Source organism: Anomaloglossus baeobatrachus, chromosome 4 (genome assembly GCF_048569485.1).
Source record: "Anomaloglossus baeobatrachus isolate aAnoBae1 chromosome 4, aAnoBae1.hap1, whole genome shotgun sequence".
Taxonomy (NCBI): Eukaryota; Metazoa; Chordata; class Amphibia; order Anura; family Aromobatidae; genus Anomaloglossus; species Anomaloglossus baeobatrachus.
Window position 1 is genome coordinate 227,681,836 of NC_134356.1, and position 19,479 is coordinate 227,701,314.

The 19,479-nt window shown below is 48.5% G+C and overlaps 1 protein-coding gene across 1 annotated transcript in view; it reads right to left on the reverse strand.

Annotated features, from left to right (window-relative positions):
• Positions 1-19,479, reverse strand: part of LOC142301400 (tyrosine 3-monooxygenase-like) — a 207,858-nt gene that overhangs the window by 74,630 nt on the left and 113,749 nt on the right. The window contains exon 7 of the mRNA XM_075342399.1: positions 65-200. Within this exon, the coding sequence (XP_075198514.1) occupies positions 65-200 (136 nt within the window). The remainder of the gene's footprint in view (positions 1-64; positions 201-19,479) is intronic.

Sequence of the window (19,479 nt, forward strand, 5' to 3'; positions counted from 1 at the left end):
TCATCTAATTGTGGCCACAGTCCCCTTGGGTAAATAAAGCATTTGTTTCAATCATTTTACTTACGGTTCGGGTGAATGCATTGCAGATGAAGGATGTCTCAGGTACTGTGTACATGGAAACACTCGGAAAGCTAGACACGCCAGGAAATCTCGGGCAGAAAGTAAACCAGCAGCTGGTCTCAATTTAAACCCTGTTCTTTCTATACAAAACACAACACATTTAAACTTTAAACTCAAAGTTAAAACATAACTTCTAATATTAACATGTTATTTCCATTGACTCATTGGGCTAGGATAATTATTTTGTGGGTCAGTAACTTTATTTCAAAACCCCTATTTATTAGAATGATGGCAGGACCACAGTCCACCAGCACTTTTTACCTATTTCTTTATAGATTGTAAGCTTGTGAGCAGGGCTCTGACTCCTCTTGTAACTGTTGTTACAGGAGTGTTACTTTGTAACGTCTTTATTGTCGCTGTTCAATTGTAAATGCTGTAGAATATGTTGGTGCTATGTAAATATAAGTATTATTTTATCAAAATGTATCATTCTTTAGGTATAGCACTTTTCTTCATAAGGTTTTATTCTTTATGATGTAGAGCAAACCCTTGTGTGGCAACGTGCTAGCCAGAAAAGTAAATATAATGTTAAAGGAACTTGTCCTGAGATTCCTATGGCCCGAACCATGAGCAGCATGAATCAGATGCTTCATCACTTCACTCAGGTATGTTTTACTCTGAAATGCTGCTGCATCTCAGGGAAAATGTAAATGTAAAAGCCTGCTGGGGGCCATGTTTGGATCCAAGAAAAAATGGTCCCTGAAGGCCCCTTTCATCCCTGTTTCTATAATATACATATATATATATATATATATATATATATATATATACATACACAGTACAGACCAAAAGTTTGGACACGCCTTCTCATTCAAAGAGTTTTCTTTATTATCAGGACTCTGAAAATTGTAGATTCACATTGAAGGTATCAAAACTATGAATTACAACATGTAGAATTAAATACTTAAAGTGTGAAACAACTGAAAAAATTGTCTTATATTCTATATATGTTCTTCAAAGTAGCCACCTTTTGCTCTGATTACTGCTTTGCACACTCTTGGCGTTCTCTTGATGAGATTCAAGAGGTAGTCACCGGAAATGGTCTTCTAACAGTCTTGAAGGAGTTCCCATAGAATGCTTAGCACTTGTTGGCCCTTTTCCCTTCACTCTGCGGTCCAGCTCACCCCCACACCATCTCGATTGGGTTCAGGTCTGGTGACTGTGGAGGCCAGGTCATCTGGCGTAGCACCCCATCACTCTCCTTCTTAGTCAAATAGCCCTTACACAGCCTGTTGAAAAATAAATGATGGTCCAACTAAACGCGAACCGGATGGAATAGCACGCCGCTGCAAGATGCTGTGGTAGGCATGCTGGTTCTGTATGCCTTCAATTTTGAATAAATCCCAAACAGTGTCACCAGCAAAGCACCCCCACACCATCACACCTACTCCTCCATGGTTCACGGTGGGAACCAGCCATGTAGAGTCCATCCGTTCACCTTTTCTACAAAGACACGGTGGTTGGATCCAAAGATCTCAAAATTTGGACTCATCAGACCAAAGCACAGATTTCCACTGGTCTAATGTCCATTCCTTGTGTTCTTTAGCCCAAACAAGTCTCTTCTGCTTGTTGCCTGTCCTTAGCAGTGATTTCCTAGCAGCTATTTTACCATGAAGGCCTGCTGCACAAAGTCTCCTCTTAACAGTTGTTCTAGAGATGAGAAGGTGTGTCCAAACGTTTGGTCTGTACTGTATATATATATATATATATATATATATATATATATATATATATATATATATATATATATAATTTGTACTATATATATGCACTATTTTACTCACTACTGCAGACTGGGGTTTCCCCATAATGCCCTGCTGCAATCAGTTCTCATGGTCTAGCACAGCTATCAGGTGGTGCTGTGACAGCCAGTAGAAATTATAGGGGTTGGCCAGGAATACTATTTTATGCTTGTACTGTGTAGGTATTGGAGCTCACTGCATGTAGCATAGGGATAGAAATGGCCAAATTCAGTTGTGGTTTACTGAATGATTCAGTATTGATGTACCATGTTGAAAATGGGAGTGATAATCTCAGGGTGGAGTCGCACTAGCGTGTGACTCGCGCGAGGATCACATTGCACTGTTCGGACCAGCCGCTGGCTCTCCTGACAGGAGTGTGTCAGCTTCATGTATTTCCATGCAGGTGACCTGCTCCTGTCAGGAGAGCCACCAGACAGTCTGGGCGATGCGATGCTATCCTTGCACAAGTCACACGCAAGTGCAACTCCAGCTTTAGCCTGTAAATACTACTTTGAAGATTCAAGTGATATATAGAACTAGTGTGTGACTGTAAATTAATTGGTCTATGGGATACCACAGTAACAGCACTAAATAGTTTAACAACACTTAACAACGCACTCACAATATCGAACACTAACAACAACAGTACTAGCTGTTTGTCTCCCACACAGTTTAAGCACTAATTTCTAAATTCAAAGCTTGTGTCACTGAAAGCGGAATTCCGATATTTTGAGACTCGCAAGCCAAAATTTTTTTTAAATTAAACAAATGTTTACCTACCAATGTGTTTGTGTTGGTTAATCATTTTTTAGCCAGCTTCATTGCTTTAATATTGCAATAGTAGATGTTTACACGTGCCACCTGAATACCAATTGCAGGTACTATTGCCATACTATTTTGGGCTCCCTCAGACAAGCATACACATCGGACAAGTGGTGATGAGTTATTGGATAGTACTTGGACCGATGTTATTCAATGGCTGCTCTGATTTTTCAATGGCTGATACCCAATTTTTTTCTATGACAATGTCAGTGAAAAAAATTACAGCATGCTTTGATTGGCTGCACAAAATGAATGGCATGTGCCCATTCAAGTCTATGGGAGCATAGCATTTATTGGACTGCACTCGGATGACATCTGTGCGCAGTCTGATTTAAGCAAATAAATTTTGTTCACCAACTTTCACTGACATTGTGCTCCACTACAGAATCCAATATAAACTTATCACTTTTACACACAATTCTCTCCATTTTTCTGCACCACCATAGTTTCCTCCCTTATATTTGCTGTGACATCGCTAGCAAATGCACCCGCCCCCATCGCACGGCCAATATGTGGTGCTCGCTGTCGTAGCGAACATTATCGCTACGGCAGCGTCACACGCACATACCTGCTTTGCGACGTCGCTGTGACCGGCGAATCGCCTCCTTTCTAAGGGGGCGGTTCGTTCAGCATCACAGCGACGTCACAGCAGCGTCACTGAACCGCCGCCCAATAGAAAAGGAGGGGAGGAGATGAGCGGCCGGTAGATGCCGCCCACCTCCTTCCTTCCTCCTTTTCCGGTGGACGCAGGTAAGGAGATGTTTGTCGTTCCAGTAGCGTCACACATAGCGATGAGTGCTGCCACAGGAACGACAAACAACATCGTACCTGCAGCAGCACTGATATTATGGAAATGAACGACGTGTCAACGAGCAACGATTTTGCACGTTTTTGCGCTCGTTGATCGCCGCTCATTTGTGTCACACGCTGTGATGTCGCTACTGGCGCCAGATATGCGTCACTAACGACGTGACCCCGCCGATATATCAGCAGCGATGTTGCAGCGTGTAAAGTACCCCTTAAACTATAGAAAATGATGCAGAGTGTACTCTATAAGGTAAATGTAGCGATACAGCTAGACAAAGGTGAAACCTTTAGCAGCAGATAAATCGTATTCTCCGCACAGTCTCAAATAGATGCAAATAAAACTTTTTGTGATAGACGGTTTCCACAGTAGATGAAAAATGGTATTTCTTTATGCAGGCAACCAAAATTAAATGTAATTATTCGACTTTCCCGAGTCATTTTCACGTAGTTCCAGAACAAGTAGGTGTGTGGAAAAGCTGTGATACAGCTGTGAGGATAGCATCAGCAGGAGATGTGTGCACGGATGCCAAACAGTGTCACCTGGTATGCTGTTATGCCACCTTGTTCATCCCACGCCTAGAAGAATCTGGGCTGTCCTTAAACATTATGGATGTTACACAAAATATAGTTGTTTTTTATGTTGGTATGTTCATTTTTGAATCATCTAATTTGAGAAAAACTGAGGATTTTGTAATGAAAATTATATTCTTAACCTTACTTTTATGTTATGGGTTAAATAAATGTTCTAAAATACTCAATCTGGTCCAAATCAATCTTGTTTGCAGTGAGATATTGATTACAATGCTACTTTTCAAAAGGGGTGTATTCATTTATGGCGAGCTCTGTATATATACTTACATACATATATAAAACATTCTCATAGAATCCTATGTGATATATGGATGAACCTATGTGATGTATACAGCAGAGTCTCATTGTCTTCTATGGGATGTCTACACAGCAGTCTCAGTGTCTCCTATGTGATGTAAACAGCAGAGTCTCAAGGTATCATATGTGATGTATATGTACCGCCCCGCACTCGGCCGCAGCCGAGCCGCTCGGATCCGGGCTCGTTTTTGGGTGGCTCGAGCGCCTCCGGACCCGGGGTCACTTCGCTCTGAAAGGAGATGATGGCGCTTTCAGTGGGGGGTTAGGTAGGTGCACGGCCGGAGCCGTGCTTGAGTTCGTGACGCCACCCACGGGATGTGGTGAAGTTAGACACCACCGCTGCAGTTACGGGGCACCCGGGGGAGATGGTAGTGCAGCCATATGTTGACCCCTTCGTGGGCAGGGATGAAGGCTCCCGGGACCCGTTGGGGATAGCTGGGCGGTGCAGGGCGATGTGCGCAGCCGGAGGGCACTGTTGTACTCCCTGTTATTGGAACGCACAAGTCACTGGTAAACCAAGTTGATGGTGGTCGGTGCCCGCAGCCGGCTGCGGTCGGGTCCCCCACCTGGACGGCTTTGTGTATGTCGGGAGAGCCCATTTGCCCGCAGACGCTGGCCCGTGGGATCTCTCTGCCTGTGCAGTGGCTTTCTATCCCCCTCGGTGGGCTATTGTCTTCAGTCGGGACTTGAGTGGGAAAGGACCTATATTCCAGACCGCAATCAGTTAATTAACTCAGTCCAGTGGATTCTGGACCTCGTTTCAGGGTCTGAGTACCCCACTGTGTGCTCCGGTTTCCGAGTCGGTTCCCCTTGTCGGTACCGGCGGGCCACTACCCTGTCCCGGTCCACCACGGTTCCCGTATTCCCGGCTCCTGCAGGCTGAGGCCACAGCTTGCCTCCTAGCCAAGGTGTGCGGGCTACGACCCTCACACCTGTTTGTCTGTCACCGGCCTGTCTCACAGGCTTCACCTCCTCACTCCTACTAACAACTCCACTCACTACTGAACTGAACTGACAACTAACTGTGTTTCTCCTTCCTCAGGCTCTCTGAACTCCTCGGTGGGCGTGCCATCCACCTGGCTCCGCCCCCCTGGTGTGTCCATCAAGCCCTGAGGGAGGTGACTAGGGTTTTTGTGGTTGGCTGATGACTCCTTTTTAGGGGACCGGTGTTATGCGGGGCACTAACTGTGACTACCTGGTTAGTCCAGGGTGTCACATATACAGCAGAGTCGGTTTATCTTATGTGATATACAGTGGGATCTCAGTGTATCCTATGTGTTATATAGAGCAAACGAGTCTTAGGGGTACTTTGCACGTTGCGACATCGCTACAGAGATATCGTCGGGGTCAAATCGAAAGTGACGCACATCCGGCACCGGTAACGACATCGCAACGTGTAAAGCCTAGATGTGCCGATAAACGATCGCAAAAGCGTCATAAATCGGTGATCTGTGTAGCGTCGGACATTTCCATAATGTCGCACCAATAGAAGATACAATGTTGTTCCTCGTTCCTGCGGCAGCACACATCGCTGTGTGTGAAGCCGCAGGAGCGAGGAACATCTCCTTACCTGCCTCCACCGCCAATGCGGAAGGAAGGAGGTGGGCGGGATGTTTATGTCCCGCTCATCTCCGCCCCTCCGCTTCTATTGGCCGCCTGCCGTGTGACGTCGCTGTGACGCCGCATGACTCACCCTCTTAGGAAGGAGGTGGGTCGCCGGCCAGAGCAACGTCGCAGGGCAGGTAAGTGCGTGTGAAGCTGCCGTAGCGATAATGTTCGCTATGGCAGCTATCACAAGATATCGCATGTGCGACAGGGGCGGGTACTATGGCGCTCGGCATCGCTATTATCAGCTAGCGATGTCGCAGCGTGCAAAGTACCCCTTAGTGTATTCTATGTTACATTTATGCAGCAATAGCGGCGTATTTTATGTAATATATTCAGTAGTCAGTGTTTGCTATGTGATGTATACAGCAGTGTCTCAGTGTCTCCTATGTGATGTATAAAGCAGAGTCTCAATGTATCATATGTGATGTATACAGCAGTCTCAGTTTATCCTGTCTGAAATATATAGTGGAATCTCAGTGTATACTATACAGTATATACAACAGACAAGTCTCAGCGTATCCTATGTTATATTTATACAGCAGTCGCAGTGTATTTTATGTAATGCTAGCTGAAGTACCCGGGCGTTGCCCGGGATAGTAACTGTCTCTCTTTGAGTTTCTGTTTGTCTATGTGTGTCTGTCTCTGTCTGTATCAGTTTCTCTGTATCAGTCTCTTTGTCTGTCTCTATCTCTGTGTCTCTATCTCTGTGTCTCTCTCTTTCTCTATGTCTGTCTGTCTCTATCTGTCTGTCAGAGACTTGTTCCCCATCTGTCTCTTTCCTCGGCTGTCTCTTTCCCCGTCTGTCTCTTTCCCCGTCTGTTTCTTTCCCCGTCTGTCTCTATCCAGGTCTGTCTTTTTCCCCGTCTGTCTTTTCCCCGACTTTCTCTTTCCCCAGCTGTCTCTTTCCCCGGCTGTCTCTTTCCCCATTTGTCTCTTTCCCCGTCTGTCTCTTTCCAGGTCTTTCTCTTTCCAGGTCTGTCTCTTTCCCCGAATGTCTCTTTCCCTGGCTGTCTCTTTCCCTGGCTGTCTCTTTCCATGTCTGTCTCTTTCCAGGTCTGTCTCTTTCCAGGTCTGTCTCTTTCCCTGGCTGTCTCTTTCCACGGTTGTCTCTTTGCCCGACTGTCTCTTTGCCCAGCTGTCTCTTTCCGTGGCTGTCTCTTTGCCTGGCTGTCTCATTGCCCGGCTGTCTCTTTCCAGGGCTGTCTCTTTCCAGTTCTGTCTCTTTCCAGGGCTGTCTCTTTGCCAGTCTGTCTCTTTGCCCATCTGTCTCGTTACCCATCTGTCTCTATCTCTCTGTCTCTTTCCCCGTCTGTCTCTGTCTGTGTGTCTATCTCTTTGCCCATCTGTCTCTTTCCATCGCTGTCTCTTTCCAGGGCTGTCTCTTTTCATCGCTGTCTCTTTCCAGGGCTGTCTCTTTCCATCACTGTCTCTTTCCAGGGCTGTCTCTTTCCAGGGCGGTTTCTTTGCCCGTCTGTCTTTTTGGCCATCTGTCTCTTTACCAGTCTATCTCTTTCCAGGTCTGTCTCTTTCCAGGGCTGTCTCTTTGCCCATCTGTCTCTTTGTCCGTCTGTCTCTATCTCTCTGTCTCTTTCCCCGTCTGTCTCTGTCTGTGTGTCTGTCTCTTTGCCCGTCTGTCTCTATCTCTCTGTCTCTTTCCCCGTCTGTCTCTGTCTGTGTGTCTGTCTGTCTTTTTCTGTCTCTCTCTATCCGTCTCCCCACCGACATCTTTTTACCTCACACATAAGCTTCTTATACTAACAGTTTATTTTGTTCCTATAGCAACCACTGACATTTGCTATTAATAGCCTCTAGCTCCCACCTCCATTCAGTTTAATGGAGACATGTTTTTTAGAGAGTAACTGTAAAGCGCGGGGTTAAATTTTCCTGTCAAAACATAGTCTATGACATTCCCTGAGTCACATGAGGCATCTGTGCAAAATTTCGTGATTGTAAATGCGACGGTGCGGATTCCTTTAGCGGACATACACACATACATACATACACACATACACTCAGCTTTATAGATTAAATTTTCAGCAGTTTGCTATATGATGTATGCAGCAGAGTCTCATCAATCCCACCTAACATGACATGCCTCACCCAAGAGAAGCAGTTCCAGCCATCACATTAGGGTTGAAATAATTAGATTTTTAACCAACTATAGCAGGCTAATCTTTAAGATGATAACCTTTGTACGGCATGCTAATAATATTATAAATATCCAAATAGTCCTTGGCATAAAAAGGTTCCCCACCCTATATAGAGAAACCATTTTAGGATCTTAATACCTTCCTCAGGGTGAGTTTAATATTTTGTTTTTTTCCCAAGAAGAAATATAGTTAGGTTTATTCAGTGCTGTCTTTTGCAGAATCGTGTTAAAAAGGTTGACATAACGTTTTTGGGGTAGAGAGAAGGCGCAAAATAGTTTTGTGCCATGTTAAATCACATTTAGATTTATGATTTTTAAGAAAGTCAACACACATTTTGTGAAATTGTCTGTATTGCTGAGAAGACCAAGTATGAATGATCAATATAATGGCCCTGTGCAAAAACAATATATGGGTATGTGCCGCCCCCATGCCAGCAGCCGCCGCTGCTCGGATCCGGACCTTCAGGGGAGGTGGCTTGAGGGTCTCGCGGACACGCCGAATAAAATGGGGGGACGTAGATGTACGGGCTAGGCCGTAATAAGTTCGTGACGCCACCCATGGTGTGTGGTGAGGTGGGACACCAATGCTGCTGTTACGGGGCACCCCGGGGAGATGTTGTGCAGCAAGTTGTTAACCCCTCCATGGGCAGGGATGGTGGCCCCGGGACCCGATGGCTCTGGTGCTGGGGGAATGACGACCGCAGGGGGTGTTGGTGTACTCAATTTTAGTAAAACACACAAGTCTCTGATAAACCAAGGGGGTGGTGGCCGGTGCCGTGGCTGGTTGCGTTCGGGATCCCCCACCCGGCTGGTGGTCTCTATCCTTTTCCTGCACTGTTTAAGTAGAAAAGACTTCCCAGTATGAAACGTAGGAGTCTGCTCCCGGCTGGATGTGGCCTAAGGAGCCATGCCCGTAGACACTGGCCCGTGGGATCTATGGGCCCTGGCGGTGACCTCTTATCCCTAATCGGTGGGCTGTTGTCTTCTATGAGGGACTTTGGGTGGGACAGGACCTCTAGTCCTGGCCTCAATGGGTTAATTAACCAGTTCCACTTGTTTCTGGCTCCTGGCTTCAGGGTCCGAGTACCCCCCTTTGTGCTACGGTTTCCGGGTCGGTTCTGTGACGGGGTGTACAGCAGAGCAAGGAGAGACAACAGGCCGAGGAACGATCCAACAGATTTATTCACAAGAACACTGGAACAGCACACGATAAGTCCACGTAAAACAGATTCGGGGGCCCTTCCCGACAATCCTCGGACCGGATTACAAAGCAATCGTCCTTACAGTAGTCCAAAGAGTTCCACACAATCCCACGGGCCACCACACAGGCCTAGCTCCGTCCGTGTCCACAGCCACACAGGCTGGAGCTCCTGCTCCCTTCAAGTTTCAGCTCACTCTGCCTGAATCTCCCAGGTAAGCAGAGTTTACACTAGTTGGACTCTAGGCCCACCTCCCCCTACTCCCAGGGATGGAAGTGCCTCAAGAGGATATAACCTTGCATTTTAGGGGGGTGATTACCTACAACAATAGAAATGTACACAGAAGTAGTTCAAATAAGACAATGAACCCAGCTTGAAATAGGAATCTGTACAGCATATACAGTGAGAGGGTAAATTACATCTTCACAATCCCTCCCCCTCCCAACTTGTGTACGTACTAGGGACCTCTACAGGTCACTGGTTAAGTACACACAGGCAGAGCGTTACTTACATGTGGCTTCATGCAGCCACGAATTGGCATCGTAGCTCTCCCACATCATTGCCCAGGAGAACAGCTGCAGGCAGACCACCCATCACCCCAACCACACATCGCCTGACCCCAAAACCAAAGCTCAGATCCACAGTGGCTGTGGGAATAGTCCTCCATTGTCCACCAGCCAGTTCAATGACAATCCCAGGTCCTCTATGGATTGCCTCAGGCCGAACCACTCGGGGATCAGCCAGTGTGAGGAAAGCACCCGAGTCACAAAATCCAACAAGTCTCTGTCCATCCAGCACAACCTCCTGCAAGTGCTTACCTCGATGAGCAGAAGTCGTCATAACTGCAGGTCGCACCCCGTAAACTCCTGGTGGTGCAACATGGGCTGAGTCACTAGGCCAGTCCTCACATAGCGGTGCCACATCTTCCTCCATGGCGCTGGGCTGTAAATAATTAACAATCCGATTGGGCGCAGGATCAGTCCTCATTTGAACAGCTGGGCAGGAGACTTGCCGATGCCCTGGCTGTCCACATTGATAGCATCTGAGCTGGGTCTCCCTCCATCCAAGGCGTCCTCTTGGGTAAGGGGTAGGGGAACTTGGAGGCCGGCTCCCACCTGAAGGTGCTGTAGGGGTTTGAGGATGATTCCTCCATGGCCTGGCTGGGCATGAGGCCTGCAAATGCCCGGGATGCCTACAAACATAACACCTGCGCTCTGTTACTTCCTCTCCTCGGCGTATTCCAGAAAGTGCAGTAGAAGCAACTGGAGGCACATTAACACGGGTATCAACATGTGGTGGCTTAGAGGAACGGGGAACAATGGGGACAGAATAACTGGGGGCATCCGGTGTTGTGGAGCTGTTAGGCGTCTCTCCATCCTCCAACAGAACCCTCCACTGAGGCTTGATGGTGAGCACCTCATCAGCTAGAGCAGCAGCTTCCTCCACTGTCGCTGGTTTTCTCTCACGCACCCATTCCCGGATCTCAGCGGGGCACTTGAAGTAAAACTGCTCTTTTAGGAGGACCTGGAGGACGGTCTCCAAGGTTAAGGCCTCCTCTGCCTCCAACCAACGATGCCACAGATGTTTGAGTTTGTGGGCATACATCTTGAAGGACACTTCCTCATCACATGCTAGAGTACGGAACTGAGTCCTGTAAGTGTCTGGCGTTACAGCATAATGTTCTAGAATAGTCTGTTTAATATCCGCATACTCACAGTTCCACCGATGGTCCATAGCTCTATAGGCTGCAGCAGCTCCACCCTCTAAGAGCCCAACCAGATGCCGGACGCGCTCCCTTTCTGGGACTTCCATTAATCGACACTGATGCTCAAAGTCCTGGAAGAAGCCCTCAATGTCACCAGCAGCCTCATTAAACTGCTTGAAGTCTTTGCGGGACACTCTGGGAAGTTCCCTCATGATGGGTGCTGGGGTTACAGTCTGTCTGGAACCTCTCGCGGCTTCCACAGCGAGCTGCTTATCCAGCAATGCCATCTCCTCCATCCTGCGCTCCTTCTCTTCAGCTCCACGCATGGCCTCCCTCTTATCTTCTATGGTGGCCTCATCTCCAAGCAGTGCCATCTTTTCCTTGTACCACACAACCCATTGACTTTTTTGGGTATTCACCTCCGGCTCCCATCTTTGCTCCCCTTGCTGTGGAAATTGTTCCTCGGTGCCATCTTGCAGGCAAGCGTGTTCCAATGCCTCAATTAGTTGCTCCTTAGAGAGTCCTTTGTAGCCGACACCTAATTCACGGGCCTTTGTTTGTAGACTCGCCACAGTCCAGTTCCTGTATCCTGAGGTTCTGGTTTCAGACGTCGATTGGCTGTTGTCCTCCATTTCTTCTGCTCTGATCCCGCCGCTGCCAACCAGTTTGTGACGGGGTGTACAGCAGAGCAAGGAGAGACAACAGGCCGAGGAACGATCCAACAGATTTATTCACAAGAACACTGGAACAGCACACGATAAGTCCACGTAAAACAGATTCGGGGGCCCTTCCCGACAATCCTCGGACCGGATTACAAAGCAATCGTCCTTACAGTAGTCCAAAGAGTTCCACACAATCCCACGGGCCACCACACAGGCCTAGCTCCGTCCGTGTCCACAGCCACACAGGCTGGAGCTCCTGCTCCCTTCAAGTTTCAGCTCACTCTGCCTGAATCTCCCAGGTAAGCAGAGTTTACACTAGTTGGACTCTAGGCCCACCTCCCCCTACTCCCAGGGATGGAAGTGCCTCAAGAGGATATAACCTTGCATTTTAGGGGGGTGATTACCTACAACAATAGAAATGTACACAGAAGTAGTTCAAATAAGACAATGAACCCAGCTTGAAATAGGAATCTGTACAGCATATACAGTGAGAGGGTAAATTACATCTTCACAGGTTCCCCGTGTCGGTACCGGCGAGCTACAACCCTGGCCCAGTCCACCTCGGTTCCACCGAGCCATCTTCCCGTCTCCTGCTGACGGAGACCACCGTCTGCCTCCTAGCCAAGGCACCAGGGCTCCTACCCTGATACCTGTCAGTTTGCTTCAGGCCTGACTCACAGGCCTGACCTCCACTCCACACTCCTCTGTCCTTCAACTCCAAGACTGATCTACTGCTTTTCCCGCCCTGGGCTGTCTAGACCCCTGGGTGGGCTTGTTCCAACCACCTGTTCATACTCACTTTTGTGTCTGTCTGTCCCTAAGGGGGGTGACTAGGGTTTAATGGTTGGCTATGTGTTTCCTAGTGAGGGAAGGTGTTATGCGGGGCCTATTTGTGACTACCTGGTTTTGCAGGGCGTCACAGGTACACAGAACCTGTCTCCTTCCTGAGCGGTATGATGGCTTTGTACTGCCCCTGCAGCAGTTGGACTGCTCGGATCCGGGGTTGCTGTGGCTCGAGGGTCTCCGGACCCGGGGGCTTACGGCCACTCGAAAATAAAAAGGGGGGATACTATTTACAGGGGACTTAAGAGGGCTTTACACGCACCGACATCGCTAATGAGATGTTGTTGGGGTCACGGAATTTGTGACGCACATCCGGCCTCATTAGCGGCGTCGTTGGGTGTGAAATGCACAAACGACTGCTAACGATCAAAATACTCACATATTCGCTGATCGTTAACACGTCATTCTAATCCCAAATATCGTTGCTGGTGCAGGACGCAGGTTGTTCGTCGTTCGTGAGGCAGCACAGATCGCTATGTGTGACACCCCAGGAACGAGGAACAACACCGTACCTGCATCCTCCGGCAACGAGGTGGGCGTCACTTTTCTTCGGCTGCTCTCTGCCCCTCCGCTTCTATTGGACAGCTGCCGTGTGACATCACTGTTACGCCGCACAAGCTGCCCCCTTAGGAAGGAGGCGGTTCGCCGGCCACAGCGACGTCGTTAGGCAGGTAAGTATAGTGTGACGGGTCCTAGCGATAATGTGGCCACAGGAAGCAATTTGCCCATGATGCACAACTGACTAGCGATGTTGCTGTGTGTAAAGTGGCCTTTAGTGTTCGTGACGCCACCCGTGGTTCGCGGTAAGGGGAGTACCGCCGCTGCCAATGGGAGTACCCGGGGTAGATGGAGCGGGGCAGCCAGATGATGCTTCCTCCACGGGTAGGGTAGGTCCCTGGACTCTGTATGGTGGAGGTGTAGGGGAGCGTGGTGCAGGCCAGGCGGGCAGATTCAGGGGAGGGCAGCGTACTCACTCACACTGAAATAAACCAAGTCTCTGGGTGCCGCTGCCACTTGGGGGAGCTCGTCCAGGAAGCCGTCCCCGTTGGTATTGCTGCTGGTTCTGGACCTGCCTCCATGCACTATATTTAGGTGTTTCGGAGTGACCCCTCGGCCTGAAGCTTTCGGGGTCCAGCTCCCTACGATTAAATAGAGGAGGTGTGCTCTCAATGGCTGACACTTATGTAATATGTAAACTTTTGAATTTGCAGAAAATATAAATACAGTACATTAAAACATTCTTTCTCTCTCATTATTCTGGCATTTGGCAAATATAAATAATTTTGGTAATCCTAATTATTGACCTAAAACAGGAAAGATTTATTCTAATGTCATGTCAGATAGTGATAAATACATGCATATGTTTTTTTTAGATAGTATATGTAAACTTCTGGTTTCAACTGTATACGCAGATATGAACAAACCCAGAGTCTCTATGGGGACTTTGGTGCCTAATTCTCAAAGGATCTTTGTAGTTCTTAGAGACTAAGGCGGGCTTTGCACGTTGTGACATCGCAAGCCTATGCTGCGATGTCGCACGCGATTGTCCCCGCCCCCGTCTGTTACGGGGGGCTGTCTGATAATAACCTAAAGGAGTATCAGACAGTCAGGGTCCACCGTGCAAAGACTCTGCTGCAGACTATGGCAGAGTGCAATACCTCTGTTAACTCACAGAAGGATATAATAAGAAAGTAAAGCAATTCCTCCCTTACTTGGAGGGTGTGTGGAATGATCTCTGTTAATAATCACAGAGACAAAGGCAATGTGTGCGAAATGGCACCTACCTAGGTCCGCTCTTCTAGTGGTGCGAAAGAGACGAACAGCAGCGTAAGCCGCACAAAGCTCCTACCTGCGTTCGCTCCCCTAGTGTGCGAGGATACGAACAACTGCTAGTCGCAGTATAAGGAACGTTACCCTAGCGGCAACGTCCACCTACGAGTCGAACCACAAGGCCCAGCCAGACCATGTGCCTCAGGCACCTGCCTATGTCCGCTCCCCTAAGAGGTAAGGATACGGACAGCAGCCGAAGCTGTAAGGTATAAGAGCGCTACCCTGCCGGTAGCGCTCACCTAGCATAGACAGAGGAATGCCTAGAGGAATGCGCACAGAGCGTCTACTCTTATGCATGAACCAAGAGGACTGAGCTCCATGCGGCGTGTGTCAGGGTCTTATATAGACTCTGTGCCTCATCCAAGATGGAGGACACCAGAGCCAATCCGCTGCCAGAACGACAGGAGTGACATCATGCTGGCCTATCACCGAGCAAGGCATCACAAGCACATGACCAGCGACCAATCGGCATAGAAGGTGTCAGAGACATGTGACCTCGTGTCAGCGATGATGTCACCCGCACATGTGCAATGGCTCCAAGATAGGACTAAGGGGCACTTTGCACACTACGACATCGCAGCCCGATGCTGCGATGCCGAGTGCGATAGTGCCCGCCCCCGTCGCAGCAGCGATATGTGGTGATAGCTGGCGTAGCGAAAGTTATCGCTACGCCAGCTTCACACACACACTCACCTGCCGTGCGACGTCCCTGTGGCCGGCGACCCGCCTCCTTGTTAAGGGGGCGGGTCATGCGGCGTCACTGCGACGTCACACGGCAGGCGGCCAATCAGAGCGGAGGGGCGGAGATGAGCAGGATGTCAACATCCTGCCCACCTCCTTCCTTCCGCATATCCTACGGAAGCCGCAGTGAGGCCGGTAGGAGACGTTCCTCGCTCCTGCGACTTCACACACAGCGATGTGTGCAGCCGCAGGAGCGAGGAACAACATCGGACCGTCGCGTCAGCGTAATCATGGATTACGCCGACGCTGCACCGATGATACGATTACGACGCTTTTGCGCTCGTTAATCGTATCATCCAGCCTTTACACACTGCGATGTCGCATGCGATGCCGGAAGTGCGTTATTTTCAATTTGACCCCACCGACATCGCACCTGCGATGTCGCAGTGTGCAAAGTGCCCCTTAGTCTCCGGCGCTCGCACATGTGCAGTAGCAAGAAATCTGGACTTAGTCTCCGGCACTCGCACATGTGCAGTAGCAAGAAATCTGGACTTAGTCTCCAGCGCTCGCACATGTGCAGTAGCAAGAAATCTGGACTTAGTCTCCAGCGCTCGCAGCAACCGTAACACCGTCGCAGCAGCGATATCTTATGATTCCTGGCGTAGCGAACATTATCGCTATGCCAGCTTCACATGCACTCACCCGTCCTGCGACGTCGCTGTGGCCGGCGTCCCGCCTTCTTCCTAAGGGGGCAGATCACACAACGTAACAGCGACGTCACACGGCAGGCGGCCAATCAAAGCGGAGGGGCGGAGATGAGCAGGATGTAAACATCCCGCCCACCTTCTTCTTTCCGTATAGCCGCCGGCGGCAGTTAAGGTGATGTTCCTCGCTCCTGCGGCTTCAACATACAGCGATGTGTGCTGCCGCAGGAACAAGGAACAATATCGTACCTGTCACGGCAGCGTAATTATGAAAAAGTCGGAGCTTACACTGATGATACGATAACGACGCTTTTGCGCTCGTTAATCGTATCATCTAGAATTTACACACTACGATGTCAAAAGTAACGCCGGATGTGCGTCACTTTCGATTTGACCCCACCGACATCGCACGTGTGATGTTGCAAAGCCGCCCTAAGAAAGGAAGGCCAGCAAGAGTAAAGGGAATGGGGAAATGCATTAATAGGATTCATAATAAACAATATATTCTTTGTGTCACAATGTGTGTCAAGTAGAGATGAGCGAACCGGTCGCGGTTCGGCTCGAGGTCGGTTCGCCGAACGGGGCCCCCGTTCGAGTTCTGTTCGTCGAACGTTCGACGAACCGAACTCGAACTGCATAGGAAACAATGGCAGGCAATCACAAACACATAAAAACACCTAGAAAACACCCTCAAAGGTGTCCAAAAGGTGACAAACAACTCACAACACAACACAAACACATGGGAAAGTGACAATGACAAATTCTCATGTGAAAACAAAACAGCGTTACGAGGAAAAAGAGGACGAGACACAGATATAGGCATGGCATGCCCTTCTAAAATCATGTAAAACACCGCAAGGTGACTCCAAGCGGAGTCTCCCTTTTTTTCCAAAAATTGGGCCCCACACACACCCACCCATTCAGTGGCAGCACTTGTGCCCCAGTTGTACACTTCACAGCTAGATTTGCATCAAGCACAATCAAAAATACGCCATTCTTAACCGTCCCCAGGATGACACCGGGGTAGGTAGCAAAGTCTTTCCTGATCCCAGCTCTGTTCATCTTGGATCATTTTTAAAAACAATGTAAGTAAGGGTTACTACAAGCGGAGTCTCCCTTTTTTCCAAATATTGGGCCCCACACACACCCACCCATTCAGTGGCAGCACTTGTGCCCTAGTTGTACACTTCAAAGCTAGATTTGCATCAAGCACATTCAAAAATACGCCATACTTAACCGTCCCCAGGATGACACCGGGGTAGGTAGCAAAGTCTTTCCTGATCCCAGCTCTGTTCATCTTGGATCATTTTTAAAAAACACAGCAAGCAAGGGTTACTCCAAGCGGAGTCTCCCTTTTTTCCAAAAATTGGGCCCCACACACACCCACCCCTTCAGTGGCAGCAGTTGTGCCCCAGTTGTACACTTCACAGCTAGATTTGCATCAAGCACATTCAAAAATACGCCATACTTAACCGTCCCCAGGATGACACCGGGGTAGGTAGCAAAGTATTTCCTGATCCCAGCTCTGTTCATCTTGGCTCCTTTTTAAAAACACTGTAAGCAAGGGTTACTCCAAGCGGAGTCTCCCTTTTTTCCAAAAATTGGGCCCCACACACACCCACCCATTCAGTGGCAGCAGTTGTGCCCTAGTTGCAAACAGGATGTTTTGATTTGCATCAAGCACATTCAAAAAGACGCCATACTTAATCGTCCCCAGGATGACACCGGGGTAGGTAGCAAAGTCTTTCCTGATCCCAGCTCTGTTCATCTTGGCTCCTTTTTAAAAACACTGTAAGCAAGGGTTACTCCAAGCGGAGTCTCCCTTTTTTTCCAAAAATTTGGCCCCACACACACCCACCCATTCAGTGGCAGCAGTTGTGCCCTAGTTGCAAACAGGATGTTTTGATTTGCATCAAGCACATTCAAAAATACGCCATACTTAACCGTCCCCAGGATGACACCGGGGTAGGTAGCAAAGTCTTTCCTGATCCCAGCTCTGTTCATCTCGGCTCCTTTTTAAAAACACTGTAAGCAAGGGTTACTCCAAGCGGAGTCTCCCTTTTTTCCAAAAATTGGGCCCCACACACACCCACCCATTCAGTGGCAGCAGTTGTGCCCTAGTTGCAAACAGGATGTTTTGATTTGCATCAAGCACATTCAAAAATACGCCATACTTAACCGTCCCCAGGATGACACCGGGGTAGGTAGCAAAGTCTTTCCTGATCCCAGCTCTGTTCATCTCGGCTCCTTTTTAAAAACACTGTAAGCAAGGGTTACTCCAAGCGGAGTCTCCCTTTTTTTCCAAAAATTGGGCCCCACACACACCTACCCATTCAGTGGCAGCACTTGTGCCCTAGTTGTACACTTCACAGCTAGATTTGCATCAAGCACATTCAAAAATACGCCATACTTAACCGTCCCCAGGATGACACCGGGGTAGGTAGCAAAGTCTTTCCTGATCCCAGCTCTGTTCATCTTGGCTTTTTTTTAAAAACACTGTAAGCAAGGGTTACTCCAAGCGGAGTCTCCCTTTTTCCAAAAATTGGGCCCCAAACACACCCACCCATTCAGTGGCAGCAGTTGTGCCCTAGTTGCGAACATGATGTTTTCATTTGCATCAAGCACATTCAAAAATACGCCATACTTAACCGTCCCCAGGATGACACCGGGGTAGGTAGCAAAGTCTTTCCTGATCCGAGCTCTGTTCATCTTGGATCATTTTTAAAAAACACTGCAAGTAAGGGTTACTCCAAGTGGAGTCTCCCTTTTTCCAAAAATTGGGCCCCACACACACCCACCCATTCAGTGGCAGCAGTTGTGCCCTAGTTGCGAACAGGATGTTTTGATTTGCATCAAGCACATTCAAAAATACGCCATACTTAACCGTCCCCAGGATGACACCGGGATAGGTAGCAAAGTCTTTCCTGATCCCAGCTCTGTTCATCTTGGCTCCTTTTTAAAAACACTGTAAGCAAGGGTTACTCCAAGCGGAGTCTCCCTTTTTCCAAAAATTGGGCCCCACACACACCCACCCATTCAGTGGCAGCAGTTGTGCCCTAGTTGCAAACAGGATGTTTTGATTTGCATCAAGCACATTCTAAAATACGCCATACTTAACCGTCCCCAGGATGACACCGGGGTAGGTAGCAAAGTCTTTCCTGATCCCAGCTCTGTTCATCTCGGCTCCTTTTTAAAAACACTGTAAGCAAGGGTTACTCCAAGCGGAGTCTCCCTTTTTTTCCAAAAATTGGGCCCCACACACACCTACCCATTCAGTGGCAGCACTTGTGCCCTAGTTGTACACTTCACAGCTAGATTTGCATCAAGCACATTCAAAAATACGCCATACTTAACCGTCCCCAGGATGACACCGGGGTAGGTAGCAAAGTCTTTCCTGATCCCAGCTCTGTTCATCTTGGCTTTTTTTTAAAAACACTGTAAGCAAGGGTTACTCCAAGCGGAGTCTCCCTTTTTCCAAAAATTGGGCCCCAAACACACCCACCCATTCAGTGGCAGCAGTTGTGCCCTAGTTGCGAACATGATGTTTTCATTTGCATCAAGCACATTCAAAAATACGCCATACTTAACCGTCCCCAGGATGACACCGGGGTAGGTAGCAAAGTCTTTCCTGATCCGAGCTCTGTTCATCTTGGATCATTTTTAAAAAACACTGCAAGTAAGGGTTACTCCAAGTGGAGTCTCCCTTTTTCCAAAAATTG